General features: G+C 46.0%; 1 protein-coding gene across 1 annotated transcript in view; it reads left to right on the top strand.

The window, feature by feature from the left end:
* fbn2a (fibrillin 2a) overlaps positions 1-15358 on the top strand; it is a 514209-nt gene that overhangs the window by 437076 nt on the left and 61775 nt on the right. The window contains exons 47-53 of the mRNA XM_070881599.1: positions 605-733; positions 840-959; positions 1488-1613; positions 2070-2222; positions 2976-3041; positions 9754-9879; positions 10353-10472. Of these exons, the coding sequence (XP_070737700.1) occupies positions 605-733; positions 840-959; positions 1488-1613; positions 2070-2222; positions 2976-3041; positions 9754-9879; positions 10353-10472 (840 nt within the window). The remainder of the gene's footprint in view (positions 1-604; positions 734-839; positions 960-1487; positions 1614-2069; positions 2223-2975; positions 3042-9753; positions 9880-10352; positions 10473-15358) is intronic.

The following is a 15358-nucleotide window of genomic DNA, read 5'->3' as shown; positions in this document are numbered from 1 at the left end:
CATGCCATAATTGCAGTGTTTGCTTGAAAAACATTCCACAAAAATGTCAGTCCCCATTGACTGAGAAATTCCTTGAAGATGCTCCTACTACAGCAGCGTTACTTTGCTGGAAGTGCGGTGGAAACCCTGCTTACAGTGGAAATGGGGTTTCTGTTACATTTACAGCAAATTAACGTTGGCGGAGCAATGCCGAGGAATTTCCCAGCCATTGGTACTGTATATTACCTTGTATTAAAAACTCACTTGTTTCTTTTTGTTTGTTGATATTTTTCATTTTCCTCCGATAGTTCCTGCCATTAGTACCAGCTATTGTATTTTTATTTTCAGCCGAGAGAAATAGTCTAGACAACAAACTTTTCCATCAGTGGGTTTTATGATAGCATAATAAGAATTTCATGTTTAACTTTCCAGTAATCAAATGCTAGTTGAACGTTGGAATTTTGGCTTAGGCCCTGTTCTTGAGATTTTTGTGCTCTACCATTGGATCTTTGCTTCACCTTTTATTTTGTCACATAACTAAATGAACTGTGATTGGGAAGTTACTTGATAAATGAGAGTGAATGCACAGAATTTCAATTGAAAATATTCTTCATCACACCCTCAGATATCGATGAATGCACTATTCTGTTTGGCCAAGTCTGTAGGAATGGAGAATGTTTTAATAGCATTGGCTCCTTCCAGTGTCTGTGTCACGAAGGCTATGAGCTTACACCCGACAACAAAAACTGCATGGGTGAGTGCGTCAATAATTGTCTTACAGCCAGCTTTGGAAACCTTGAAACTGATATTTTGGTTGTCTCCATGGCTTATAAATACATGTCTGCTTGTTTTCTGGAAAGATATCAACGAGTGTATGTTGTTTGCTGGATCGTGTGCCCCTGGGATCTGCCAGAACCTCGACGGTGCATACAGATGTATCTGTCCTTCGGGATATGAAGTGCAGAATGAAAACTGTATAGGTGAGGACTTGCAATGCTTCCTGCTGTTCTATATGCTTGAGACTTCTACTTAAAGATTTGAGCTTACTTATCTAAGGACCATCACACCATTTCAATGACAGTAAATGGAATATGTGTGAGTTAATATATTGCAAATTTTTGTCAATGTTGTATTAATTTACAAAAGAATAGCTTCAGTTGTGTTCCTTAAGTTTTTCCTTTCCTTTGCCCACTGATAAAGCCAAATAGAACATAAGAACATAAGAATTAGAAACAGGAGTAGGCCATCTAGCCCCTCGAGTCTGCTCCGCCATTCAACAAGATCATGGCTGATCTGGCCGTGGACTCAGCTCCACTTACCCACCTGCTCCCCATAACCCTTAATTCCCTTAGCAACTCCGAATTAAGGTCCACTGAATAACATATGAAACTGTGTCCTCTCCATATTCCTGTCTTTATCCAAAGACAGCTCTGTGGTCCTTAGTGTACTGAGCACAGTCCAAAATGCTTTTTCTATTGCCCAGACAAATACTTTCCCCTGTTCTACAGATATAAATGAATGTGAAGAAGACCCCAATATCTGTCTCTTTGGTAATTGTGACAACACCGCTGGCAGTTTCCAATGTGTTTGCCGTCCAGGCTTTATCCTCTCAGAGAATGGGCGGAGGTGCTTCGGTAAGTCTATATTTACTGAAAATCTATAGAATTCTTACTTCAGATTATGTATACATTTTTAGATGCTTTTTAAAAAAAATGCATAGCCGGTCGGGTAGTATACTAAAAAAAAATTTTTTGTCAGAAGATTGTTGTAAATTAAATCAGAACAAATGATTTACTGTATGGTCCTGAATTTCCATAGGGTTCTTCCAATTTCCCACTATAACTTCAGTGGAAACCCAGGAGAAGCACCATAAATTATTGTTTTTAGCCATTTCTCTAGGGGTTCTACAATTCTCCTGCTGATGAACCTTAGCAGAAATTCCAGTTGCATATGTTTAAAAAGTTCAACTCAGCAGACACACCATCTTCATCTTTTGAGTAAGCAATGTTTTTGTTTGTGCTTGGTGTGCGACATGTACCTTGTTATGAGTCTGTTTCAAAAGGTACACTGGTCTGATTTGTCTCCCCTAGATACACGCGAAAGTTTCTGCTTCACAAATTTTGAGCTTGGAAAGTGTTCAGTTGCGAAACCTTTGAACACAACCAAAGCAAAGTGCTGTTGCAGTAAAATGCCAGGAGAGGGTTGGGGCGATCCCTGTGAGCTGTGCCCCAAGGATGGAGAAGGTAAAACACTTTGGCCTCACATTGCACCATGTCTAGTTCAACTCTTAAATCTCAGATAACATTAATTGCGGTAGAATTACCTGGAGAACAACTTATTTGGGTCAACATTTTACTCTAGTGCTCTCACATACAGCTTTGCATTTCAGGAGTGCACAGTGCGAGTTTGGTCACATGACTCCCCATGACTTTTTCCCAATAAAATAATCTAACCTCCTGAATATTTTCAATATCCAGCATTAAGTTTACAAGATCACAAAACAAATATGGATGAGGAAGAGCAGTCAGTCCATCCTTCAAGAAAGACAATGATCCACATCATCCTTAAATGATTCCAGAATGCTTGCTTTCACTGCCCCAACTAAAAGCCCATCTCATGTGTAGATCACTCTTTGTGTGAAGAAGAACTTCCTGACTTGGTTGCTAATTTTGTTTTTATTAGTTTGAACTTGTGGCCGCTTGTTGAGCTTCTAGTGTTTTGGATATGGCTTTTCTGTCCTGTTTACTGTTTTATATAATTCGATGAATGTTCCCTTAGTTTCTTTAAATACTGGGTGTACGCCAAGATCAGAAACATGACAAAAAAGTATTGTTCACTGGACAGCCAAATCCATTGCAATATTTAAGCAATCTACTGATTCAGATTTCATTTAAATGATCAGCCCTATAAATGAAACAGAGAAGAAGGACTTTGAATTTTGACATGTGTTTTATGAGCTGCAACCATTTTTAAAATGAATGTTACCTCTTTTACAGTCGCTTTCCTGGATCTATGTCCATATGGCCATGGTACTATCCCTGGCGTTGGGGAGTCTCGTGAAGGTAAGAGTAGCTACACAAGGGAGTGGGACTACAATGTATTGTTTAACACAGTGATTATTGACACTGCTGGCAACCTAGTTTGCGCAAATGACACTGTATGATTTACGATTAGTGCATTAGACGAGAAGTTGTGGTTACGGTTAGGGTTTCAGAGATGTAGGGATTATTCGCGCTGTGCATCTCTACATTGTCTACAGAAACTGCTATTGACACTGCCATTGGGCTCAATTTTCCCCAGTGATTTGGGCCGGTTTTTTTGAGCAGGCTGCTTTTTTTGGCCTAAGTTTAAAAAAAAACACAATTTCCCCAATCAATTTGTACCAGCGTAACTCAGTTAGTTACGATTGTTTGAGGTAAGTTATTTTTTTCAGCCAAAGGGGGGCGTAACCTGCCCCCCGCGCCAATTCTGGCCATTTAGGCAAGTTTGGCCAGCGTATGTGGCCTCTGCAGAAAAACCTTCTGGAGAGTTAAAGAAATCGGCGCAAGTAAGGAAATTGGCGCAGGTAAGTGCAGCAGATGCCCGGACAGCAGCAGCATGAAAGGTAAGAGAAAGGGGGAGAGAGAGGTGGGAGGAGGAAGAAGGGGTGGGGGGGGGGAGGGAGAGGGGATTGTTAGGTGCGGGGACTGGGAGGGAGAAGGCCATTCGCCTGGGATAGGGGTGGGGGAGCGGACCAGGAGTCCAGTTGGCCTGGGCTAGGGGGCGGGTGGATGGACCGGGAGGCCACTCGGCTTGGGCTAGAGACAGGGGAGCGGACCGGCAAGCCCTTCAGCCTGGGCTAGGAGTGGGGGAGTGGACCGGCAAGCCCTTCAGCCTGGGCATAGGGTGGGAGAGCGCTCCGGCAAGCCCTTCGGCCTGGGCTAGAGACAGGGGAGCGGACCAGCAAGCGCTTCAGCCTGGGCATAGGGCGGGAGAGCGCTCCGGCAAGCCCTTCGGCCTGGGCTAGAGACAGGGGAGCGGACCGGCAAGCCCTTCGGCCTGGGCTAGAGACAGGGGAGCGGACCAGCAAGCCCTTCAGCCTGGGCTAGGAGTGGGGGAGCGGACCAGCAAGCGCTTCAGCCTGGGCATAGGGCGGGAGAGCGCTCCGGCAAGCCCTTCGGCCTGGGCTAGGGACGGGAGAGCACACCGGCAAGCCCTTCGGCCTGGGCTAGGAGTGGGGGAGCGGACTAGCAAGCCCTTCAGCCTGGGCATGGGGCGGGAGAGCGCTCCGGCAAGCCCTTCGGCCTGGGCTAGGGACGGGAGAGCGCACCGGCAAGTTCTTCGGCAGGGCTAGTGGCGGAAGAGCGCATCGGCAAGTTCTTCAGCAGTGCTAGGGGTGGGAGAACGCACCAGCTTTTATAATTGGAGATAAGTTGCTGCAATAAATTTTACTGTGTTTTTAAATTGATGCAATGTGTTTTAATGTGTTGGGAGCTAGCTGCATGTTTTACTCTGCAGCTTCAGCTCGCATTGTGTCCCTGGTTATCATGGGAGCCCGATCTTTTTGCCGCAGATCAAGGCTCCACCCCCCCAAAACTAAAGGACAGGTTAGGCCACGCCAAAATGAAGAAATCCACCAGGGAAACTTAGAACCTTTTTTTTGGTGTACTTGGGCCCAAAAAAAACCGGGCGTAACTCTTCAAGTACGCCAATAAAAAGCTTTAGGGAAAGTTGAGCCCTTTGTTCCCTTTGTTCAAAAATCTGTGTATCTCCGCCCTAAATATGTTCAGTGACCCGACCTCCACAGCTGTGTGGGGTAGAGAATTCCACAGATTTACAACCCTCTGAGAGACCAAATTTCTCCTCATCTCAGTTTTGAATGGGCGACCCCTTATTCTGAATCTATGTCCCCAGTTCTAGATTCCCCTATCCTCCCTGCTTCTACCTTGTTGAGCCCCCTCATTATCTTATAAGCTTCACCTCTCATTCTTCTGAACTCCAATGAGTAAACACCCAACCTACTCAACCTATCTTCATAAGTCAAACCCCTCATCTCCAGAATCAACCTAGTGAACCTTCTCTGAACAGCCTCCAATGCAAGTATATCCTTCCTTAAATACGGAGACCAAAACTGTACACAGTACTCTAGGTGTGGCCTCACCAATACCCTGTACTGTTGTAGCAGGACTTCTCTGCTTTTATACTCTATCCCCCTTGCAATAAAGGCCAACATTCCATTTGCCTTCCTGATTAGTTGCTGTACCTGCATACTTTTTGGGTTTCATGCACAAGGACCCTCAAGTCCCTCTGTACTGCATCATTTTGTAATGTTTCTCCATTTAAATAATAATTTGCTTTTTTATTTTTTCTTCCAAAGTGGATAACCTCACACTTTCCCACATTATACTCCATCTGCTAAATTTTTGCCCACTCACTTCGCCTGTCTATATCCCTTTGCAGACATTTTGTGTCCTCCTCACAACTTGCTTTCCCACCCATCTTTGTATCATCAGCAAACTTAGCTACGTTACACTCAGTCCCTTCATCCAAGTCATTAATATAGATTGTAAATAGTTGAGGCCCCAGCACCGATCCCTGCGGCATCCCACTAGTTGCTGTTTGTCCCGACTCTCTGTTTTCTGTTAGTTACCCAATCCTCTATCCATGCTAATATATTACCCTCAACCCCATGCACTTTTATCTTGTGCAGTAACCTTTTATGTGGCACCTTATCGATGCCTTTTGGAAATCTAAATACACCACATTCACTGGTTCCCCCTTATCCACCCTGCACATTACATCCTTAAAGAACTCCAGCGAATTTGTCAAACATGATTTCCCTTTCATAAAACCAGGCTGACTCTGCTTGACTGTATTATGCTTTTCCAAATATCCTGCTACTGCTTCCTTAATAATGGACTCCAGCACTTTCCCAATGACAGATGTAAGGCTCCTTTTTTAAATAAGGGCGTTATATTTGCGGTTTTCTAATCTGCTGGGACCTCCCCAGAATCCAGGGAATTTTTGGTAGATTACAACCAAGGCATCCACTATCTCTGCAGCCACTTCTTTTAAGACCCGAGGATGCAAGCCATCAGGTCCAGGGAACATGTCCACCTACAGGGCCCAAGTTTCCCCAACCTCTTTTTCCAGCGCACTTACCCGTGGTGCGCCGACTTTCTACTCCAAAAATGGCGCCGAAAATGTAGCTCCGTATTCTCCCCGCTCTGTGGACCATCCTAGGGCTTGGCGTAGCATGGCAAAAGCAGTAGGGGGGCGGAGCTACAGCCCTACGCCGAAAACAATGCCGGCAACTGTCCGCATGCGCAATGGAGTCTGCGCGCACGCGCAGTAGCTCCTCACCCTCCCAGCGCGTCCTGCCGGCTCGCCGCACCTAGCCCTGGCCAAAGGGCTTGCCGGTGCCTTGTGCGTTCTGTGAGTTCTCTCTCCTGCCTGCCTGCCGCGTTCAGTGAGCTCTCTCTCCTGCCTGCCTGCCGGTTCGTTCTCCTGGGTGAGTTCTCCCGCCCCTATCCCCGGCCGAGTGGCCTCCCGCCCCGCTAACTTCCGTGGCCCAGTATGAAGGAAGTATTTTTTATTTTTTATTTATTTACTTTTTAATTATTATTGTTTTTATGCTTCTTGAATGTTGTTGAGAAGGTGTTTAGTGTTTTACAAGGTCCTCTGTGCTTCCCCCCTCCACCCCCCCGCCTATCTCTGTCTACCTGCGCTGATTTCTTAACTCTCCGTAAGGTTTTTCTGTGCTCCGTATTCTCCCCGCTCCGTGGACCATCCTAGGGCTTGGCGTAGCATGGCAAAAGCAGTGGGGGGGGTGGAGCTACAGCCCTACGCTGAAAACTGTGTGGCCTAAGTTAGTTTGGAACAACTATTAGCTGGCCAAACTGGCTTAAGTGGCCAAAACAGGCGTAGGTGGCTAGTAACGTCTCCTTTTGAACAAAACTAAACTAAACTAAAAAAATCCTAACTAACTCACTTACACTGGAGCAAATTAAATGGGCAGAATTGAGACTTTTAAGATACTCCAGAAAAATCAAGTTGCTCCAAAAAAAACGGAGCAACTCCCGGGGAAACTTGGGCCCTTAGTCCTATTATTTTACTGCGTACTACTTCTTTAGTGATGGTGATATTTTTAAGTTCCTCCCTCCCTGTAGCCCCTTGATTATCCATTAGATGGTTTTAGTGTCTTCTAACGTGAAGACTGATACAAATTATTTGATCAATGTCTCTGCCATTTCCCTGTTATCCATTATTAATTCCCCAGTTTCATCCTCTAAGGGACCAATATTTACCTTAGCTACTCTTTTCCTTTTTATGTACCTGTAGAAACTCTTACTATCTGTTTTTATATTTCTTGTATATTTACTGTCATAATCTAGCTTCCCTCACTGTATTAGTTTTTTTGTTGTTTTTTTTAAGTTTCCCAATCCTCTGGTTTCCCATTAATCTTGGCCACTTTGTAGGCCATTGTTTTCAATTTGATAGTATCCTTTATTTCCTTAGTTAGCCACCCACGGATGGTTACCCTGTCTCTTAAAGTCTTTCCTTCACATTGGAATATATTTTTGTTGAGAGTTATAAAATATCTCCTTAAATATCTGCCGCTGCTTATCAACCGTCCCACACTTTAATCTATTTTCCCAGTCCACTTTAGCCAACTCTGCCTTCATATCTTTTGTAGTCTCCTTTATTTAAGCTTAGGACACTGGTTTGAAATCCAACTTTCTCATCCTCCAACTGAATTTGAAACTCAACCATGCTATGAGCACTCTTTCCTAGAGGATCTTTTACTAGGAGATCATTTATTAATCCTGTCTCAACTTTTCTTGATATATATTAATGACTTCGATTTGGGTGTACAGGGCAAAATTTCAAAATTTGCAGATGACACAAAACTTGGAAGTACAGTGAACAGCGAGGAGGAAAGTGATAGACTTCAAGAAGACATAAACGGGCTGATGAAATTGGTGGACACATATCAGATGAAATTTAACACAGAAAAGTGTGAAGTGATACATTTTGGAAGGAAGAATGAGGAGGGACAATATAAAGGGTACAATTCTAAAGGGGGTGCTTCAACAGAGAGACCTGGGGCTATAGGTGCACAAATCGTTGAAGGTGGCAGGGCAAGTTGAGAAAGTGGTTAAAAAAGTATGGGATCCTTGGCTTCATAAATGGAGGCATAGAATACAAACGCAAGGAAGTTATGATGAACCTTTATAATACACTGGTATGGTCTCAACTGGGATATTGTGTCCAATTCTGGGTGCCGCACTTTCGGAAGAATGTGAAGGCCTTAGACAGGGTGCAAAAAAGATTTACAAGAATGGTTCCAGGGATGAGAGACCTCAGTTACGCAGATAGACTAGAGAAGCTGGGGTTATTCTCCTGTGAGCAGAGAAGGTTGAGAGGAGATTTGATAGGGGTTCAAAATCATGAGGGGTCCAGACAGAGTAGATAGCGAGAAACCATTCCTATTTGTGGAAGGGTCAAGAACCAGAGGACACCGATTCAAGATGTTTGGCTAAAGAACCAAAGGCGACATGAGGAAAAACCTTTTTACGCAGCAAGCGGTTAGGATCTCGAATGCACTGCCTGAGCGGGTGGTGGATGCAGACTCGATCGTGGCTTTCAAAAGTGAATTGGATAAGTACCTGAAGGAAAAAAAATTGCAGGGCTACAGGGAAAGGTCAGGGGAATGGCACGAGCTGAAATGTTCTTGCAGAAAGCTGGCATGGGCTCGACGGACCAAATGGCCTCCTTCTGTGCTGTAATCATTCTGTGATTCTGAGGGGGCGACAATGCACAGACACTATGAAACTTGTACCCCAGCAAATAATCTGCACTTTCATGAGAAATGGTTAGAAAAAGGGGGAAAAAAACTAGACAAATCTTGAATAGGTTCTACCATGCTTCTGGGGATACATCAATGGTTGAATGTATACGATAGATCCTAGTTTCACTCTTATTCATTCAGACTGACGTTGTGTAAATTATCGGCCTGGATTTTGCGGTCGGTGGCATAACTACAGATTGTGCTGCCAGCATCTAAACAGAATGCGAACTTACCCAATGGGGACTCTCCTTCGAGAAGACGCTGCATAGTAAAGGACAGCATAATGGCCCATGGATCCAGGGACGCACCGTGTGCAGAAAAGTACCCGGGATCATGTGGGCCGGTGATCCAATCAGCAAACAGAAGAGATCCCTCATTATTTATAGCATAGATGTTTATGCACATTAAATCCCAGAAGGCTGTAGTGATAAGGTTTGTTTTTTCCCTTTCCTCCACTTTCTGAACGGATTTATTTTAAGCTTATGCTCCACGTGGATGCAACAAAAAATAAATAAAACTCTCAATGTAGCAACCACTTCTTCAGAACTTTTCATAGACAATAAATCATTTTCATGGACAAAATCCTAAAATGCTTCCATTTCCGGCCTTATATAGCTTTTAAAATTACTTGGATTTGTCAGGAGGTATCCCCTTACGCTGTGCAAACAGGCCCTGTGCCTGTTTGCATCAGCCATAAAATTTTCCGGCATCATTGCTGGGAAGTTGGTGGGCAAGTAGCACACCTCTGTACCAGCAATTAGGATTTCCCTGTCAGTGCAGATCATCTGCCAAGTCACAAGCGCTTGTGGAAATCCCAAATCTGCGATCCATTTTAAAGGCAGTATGACATTGTGCTCCCAGAGTATGCCGTCATACCCACCACAAATTCTGGCCCATCATGTTCTTTGATTTATTCTGAATCAATGTATTGTTTTGCACTCTAGATGTTAATGAATGTAAAAACAACCCTGGAATATGTTCAAATGGCCATTGCATCAACACAGATGGATCCTTCCGGTGCGAGTGCCCAATGGGATACAACCTGGATTACAGTGGAGTTAATTGTGCAGGTAGGGAAATCGTGTTGGTCATTATAGAGTGAATAAACAAAGTCAACAGTGGGTAAGATTCACTTTCGACTGGGGCGGAAACTGGTGGCTGTGGGTCGGCCGCCGTTTATACACCCGGCCAGATTTCCCTTTCTGTTGACTTCAATGCAAAGGAAAGTTGGACTGGATGTACAATGGGCAGCCAATCTGCTACCGCTGGTTTTCTGCCCCCGCTGAGAGTCACAATCACGCCCAACATGTTAACTGATACTGCAGACTCATCTTACTACATAAATGATGTATATATTACACTAATCTTGTACATTTACAGATTTGTGTGTGTACATTAACCAGTAGGTATTGAGGATGTACACTTGAAATTTTAGAATTTAATGTTACAATGTTGTAGTACACACTTGTTAAAATTATTGTAAGTAAAAAACAAAGCGTATGATCTCAAAAAGCCAATAATTTGCTGTTTTTCCAAAAAACAGACACTGACGAATGTTCCATTGGTAATCCGTGCGGTAATGGCACTTGCACTAATGTAGTTGGTGGATTTGAATGCAGTTGTGACGATGGATTTGAGCCAGGACCAATGATGACTTGTGAAGGTAGGAAGTGACAAGTGTACAATTGGCAACACGCTACTATTTGTAGATTTTCTGCTTTTGTGGAATTCTGGAGCATCTTTGTGGGGTGGGATTTCAACCCACCGCAAAGGCACTCAGCTGACCCCCAACAGATTCTCTGGGGAAAGAGACTGCATTTTTTAGGCGGCTGCTGAGGAGGGAGATGGGTGGGGTGGGGGGAAGGTTGGCTGTAACAGGTTTCCAAGACACACTGTGAGAGCCAGCAAAACTGAATGTCACATTCTGGTGAAGTAATTCCAGCAGAGAATCTAGGCTATTATTTTTAATCCTGTATTTATATTATAGTGCTGGCAGTGGCAGCATCGAATTTTGGCAAGAGAACACTAGGGGACAATTTTATAAGTGCATATGCACAACAGGAAACCTAGCCGGCATAGAACACATATTAGGAAATTACAGGCATTGTTTTCTTCCATACAATGGAGTGCCCATTCGCAAAATCAGTCCTGTCGTGCACATGAGGTGACAACAGTGCATCGGGCAGCATGGAGAAGCATTTCAAAGATAGATTTCTCCTGTGCCAACAGCCACCATTTTTTCTGATGACTGGCAGATTATTTGAAGCAATTTTGTACATTATGGGGTGAATTCACCGATTCTGCCATCCCAGGAGGATCCCATGCTAGAAGGGAGCAGGGGTTCAGAGAACTGAAGGCAGAGTATTGTGGCCCTATCCCTTATTGAGTGTGGCTCACCATTGGGAGTGTGGAATCAATGAATTTACCCTTATAGACACATTCTTAAATCTGTACCTTTGTTATGCAATCCTGTATAGATATATATTCCATTAGTAAGCACTATTGATATATGTGCCAGTAAAATTATGGTAGTAAAGAAATTACAACCATTCCACCCCCCACGCCTCAAAGAAACCCCCAAAACAGTCTATAAAGCTGTTGCTGGAATTCCCAAGATGTGGTAAAGAAATCTGTGCCAGTGAATTTTGCTAATCTGCTGACAATACCATTTACAGAACATGTTACCAAGATTGTGTTTGTGTCACTGTCTTGAGTCTGCGTACGTACACAAAATACACAGCGGACTAGGAATTTGTCCGTGCAATGTCGTTTTTCGAGTGCTCAATGCTCTTCTAAGCTCCCAACATGGTAAGCAGGAAGCACATGCTCATTCTGAGCCAGCAGTGCCGTCAGCGCCCGTGCCTGAAACAGGAGTTAGGCCTTAAAGGGACCACTTGTTAGGCCTCAACCAACGCAATAATTGTTTAAAATATACTTACCTGAATGTGAAGCTGGAAGGAGCAGGACTGCTCCTCCCGACATCACATTCAAAGTCCCGACCCGACCTGACCTGGGTGGGAACAGAGGAGCAGCAGCCAGATCCCGCAGGCAGCAGTGCGAGCAGGAAAGAGAGGGCGACAAAGGAGAACAGGGTGACTACATTTGACGTCACAGGAAGGCAGGGAAGTGATTGGTTGGTGAGTTTTTCTCTCTTTTCTTGCTTTAAATTAAGGGCCCTACATTAGAGGCCGGGATTAATAACTAAAAATGAAATATAATTAATTAAATACATTAGAGATGGCAGGGCAGATGATGTGTCACTGCTGCAACATGTGAAGGCTGGTGGACATCATTGAGGTCCATGGCGACCACATCTACAGCAAGTGTCTGCAGCTTGAGGAACTTCGGCTCCATGTTGATGAGTTGGAATCCGAGCTACAGACACTACGACACATCAGGGAGGGGGAGAGTTACCTGGACACCGTGATCCAGGAGCTACTCACACCAATTAGATTAATTAATACAAATTCGATCTGTGGTCAGGGACAGGAGGGTGTGACAACGAGTGTGAAAGGTATGGGGACTCAGGGTGGAATAATGGAGGAGCCTCGGCCCTTGCTCTTGTCCAACAGCTTTGAGACCCTTACTCCCTGTGTGGATGAGAGCAGGGACTGCATGGGAGGATGAGCAAACTGACAACAGCACCATGGTACAGGGGGCCATTCAAGTGGGGGAAGTAAAAAGAAACGTTATAGTGATAGGGGACAGTATCATTAGGGGGATAGATATTGTTCTCTGCAGCCAAGAGCATGAGTCCCGAAGGCTGTGTTACATACCCGGTGCCAGGGTTAAGGACACCTCCTCTGGGCTGGAGAGGAACTTGGAGTGGGAGGGGGAAGATCCAGTTGTCGTGGTCCACGTGGGTACCAACGACATAGGTAGGACAAATAAAAAGGTTCTGCTGAGGGATTATGAGCAGCTAGGGGGCAAATTAAAAAGCAGAACCACAAAGATAATTATCACTGAATTACTACCTGGGCCACGAGCAAATTTGCATAGGGTAAATAAGATCAGAGAGTTAAACACATGGCTCAATCAAAGACTGGTGTGGGAGAAATGGGTTTTGGTTCGTGGGACACTGGCACCAGTACTGGGGTCCGAGGGAGCTGTTCCACTGGGACGGGCTGCGCTTAGACCATGCTTGGACTAGGGCTGTAGAGAGGGCTTTACGCTAATTAGTGGGGAGATGGATTCAGGTGAGCGAAAATTTAAAAAGGTCAAAGAATAAGGAGCAGGTAATAGATCAGGGTAGCAATGGGGGAAATGAAAACCAGAGCGTGCCAGGAAGGGACAGAATGTATAAACATAAAGGTGAATCAGAAAGTGGGGTCAAAGCAGGAAAAAATGGTAAAATTTTTTTTTTAAAGCTCTTTATCTGAATGCACGTAGCATTCATAACAAAATAGATGAGTTGACAGCACAAATAGATACAAATGGATATGATCTGATAGACATTACAGAGACGTGGTTGCACGGTGGCCAGGACTGGGAACTAAATATTCTGGGGTATTTGACAATTCGGAAGGACAGACAGAAAGGAAAAGGAGGTGGGGGAGCATTGTTTATAAAAGATGAGATCAGTGCGTTAGTGAGAAATGATATTGGCTCAGAAGATCAAGATGTTGAATCAGTTTGGGTGGAGATAAGGAATAATAAGGGGGAAAAGTCGCTGGTGGGCATAGTCTATAGGCCCCCTAACAGTAGCTACACTGTTGGACAGACTATAAATCAAGAAATAATGGAAGCTTCTAAAAAGAAACGGCAATAATCATGGGCGATTTTAACCTTCATATTGATTGGACAAAGCAATTTGGCCAGGGTAGCCTTGAGGAAAAGTTCATAGAGTGTATCCGGGATAGTTTCCTTGATCTACCCCCGTCCCAGCCCCGATCACCGATCTTCACCCACACCCAGTTACCAATCACTGATCTACACCCATCCCAGTTACCAATCACCGACCTCCCCCCACTGCCAGCCCGATCACTGACCTCCCCCCACTGCCAGCCCCGATCACCGACCTCCCCCCAATGCCAGCCCCGATCACCGACCTCCCCCCACTGCCAGCCCCGATCACCGACCTCCCCCCAATGCCAGCCCCGATCACCGACCTCCCCCCAATGCCAGCCCCGATCACCGACCTCCCCCCAATGCCAGCCCCGATCACCGACCTCCCCCCAATGCCAGCCCCGATCACCGACCTCCCCCCACTGCCAGCCCCGATCACCGACCTCCCCCCACTGCCAGCCCCGATCACCGACTTCCCCCCACTGCCAGCCCCGATCACCGACCTCCCCCCACTGCCAGCCCCGATCACCGACCTCCCCCCACTGCCAGCCCCGATCACCGACCTCCCCCCACTGCCAGCCCCGATCACCGACTTCCCCCCACTGCCAGCCCCGATCACCGACCTCCCCCCACTGCCAGCCCGATCACCGACCTCCCCCCACTGCCAGCCCGATCACCGACCTCCCCCCACTGCCAGCCCCGATCACCGACCTCCCCCCACTGCCAGCCCCGATCACCGACCTCCCCCTACTGCCAGCCCCGATCACCGACCTCCCCCTACTGCCAGCCCCGATCACCGACCTCCCCCTACTGCCAGCCCCGATCACTGACCTCCCCCCACTGCCAGCCCCGATCACCGACTTCCCCCCACTGCCAGCCCGATCACTGACCTCCCCCCACTGCCAGCCCCGATCACCAACTTCCCCCTACTGCCAGCCCCGATCACTGACCTCCCTCTACTGCCAGCCCCGATCACCGACCTCCCACCACTGCCAGCCCGATCACTGACCTCCCCCCACTGCCAGCCCCGATCACTGACCTCCCCCCACTCCCAGTTACCAATCACTGATCTACACCCATCCCAGCCCCAATCACTGACCTTCCAACTCCCAGCCCCGATCACGACCACCCCCACTCCCAGTTACCAATCACTGATCTACACCCATCCCAGCCCCAATCACTGACCTTCCAACTCCCAGCCCCGATCACCGACCACCCCCACTCCCAGTTACCGATCAGCGATCTTCCCCGCCCCCTGCCACCACCTCCAGTTGCTAACATGCAAAACTCTCCAACAAAAAGAAAAATTGTGCAACAAATTTATTTCACAGAAGAAAGTTCAAGCACACTGTTGTAAGAATCCTAAAAAATACATTAAAGCCATTATTTTTTTTTTTTCTTCCTGTCGAGGATAATGACCTCCTACAGTACTCATCCCTTTTAGATCTGTTGTCAGGTGCTCGTCTCTGCAGCCAGCTGGGCTTCACTATGTGATTTAAAAACCTGATTACAGAGAAGTGCAGACATGCAGGACTTGCTCCCTTATGTAATAAGAGGCATGGTGGCAGATTTGTAGGCCCATACTTCTGAGTCTAAGATGCTATCAGTTCTCCTACAATCCTGTTGTTTAAACTTCAAAGGACATCATTCAATATAAGAGAAAATCCTCATCTACTGTCCATTGCACTCTTTTAATGTAAAATAGGGTGCCCATACGTCCCCGTTTTCCGGCGACAGTCCCTGGATGAGGTACTGTGTCCCCGG

This window comes from Pristiophorus japonicus, chromosome 1 (assembly GCF_044704955.1).
Source record: "Pristiophorus japonicus isolate sPriJap1 chromosome 1, sPriJap1.hap1, whole genome shotgun sequence".
In the NCBI taxonomy this organism is placed as follows: Eukaryota; Metazoa; Chordata; class Chondrichthyes; family Pristiophoridae; genus Pristiophorus; species Pristiophorus japonicus.
The sequence above is the reverse complement of the archived record's forward strand: the minus strand, read 5'-3'. Positions and strand labels throughout refer to the sequence as shown.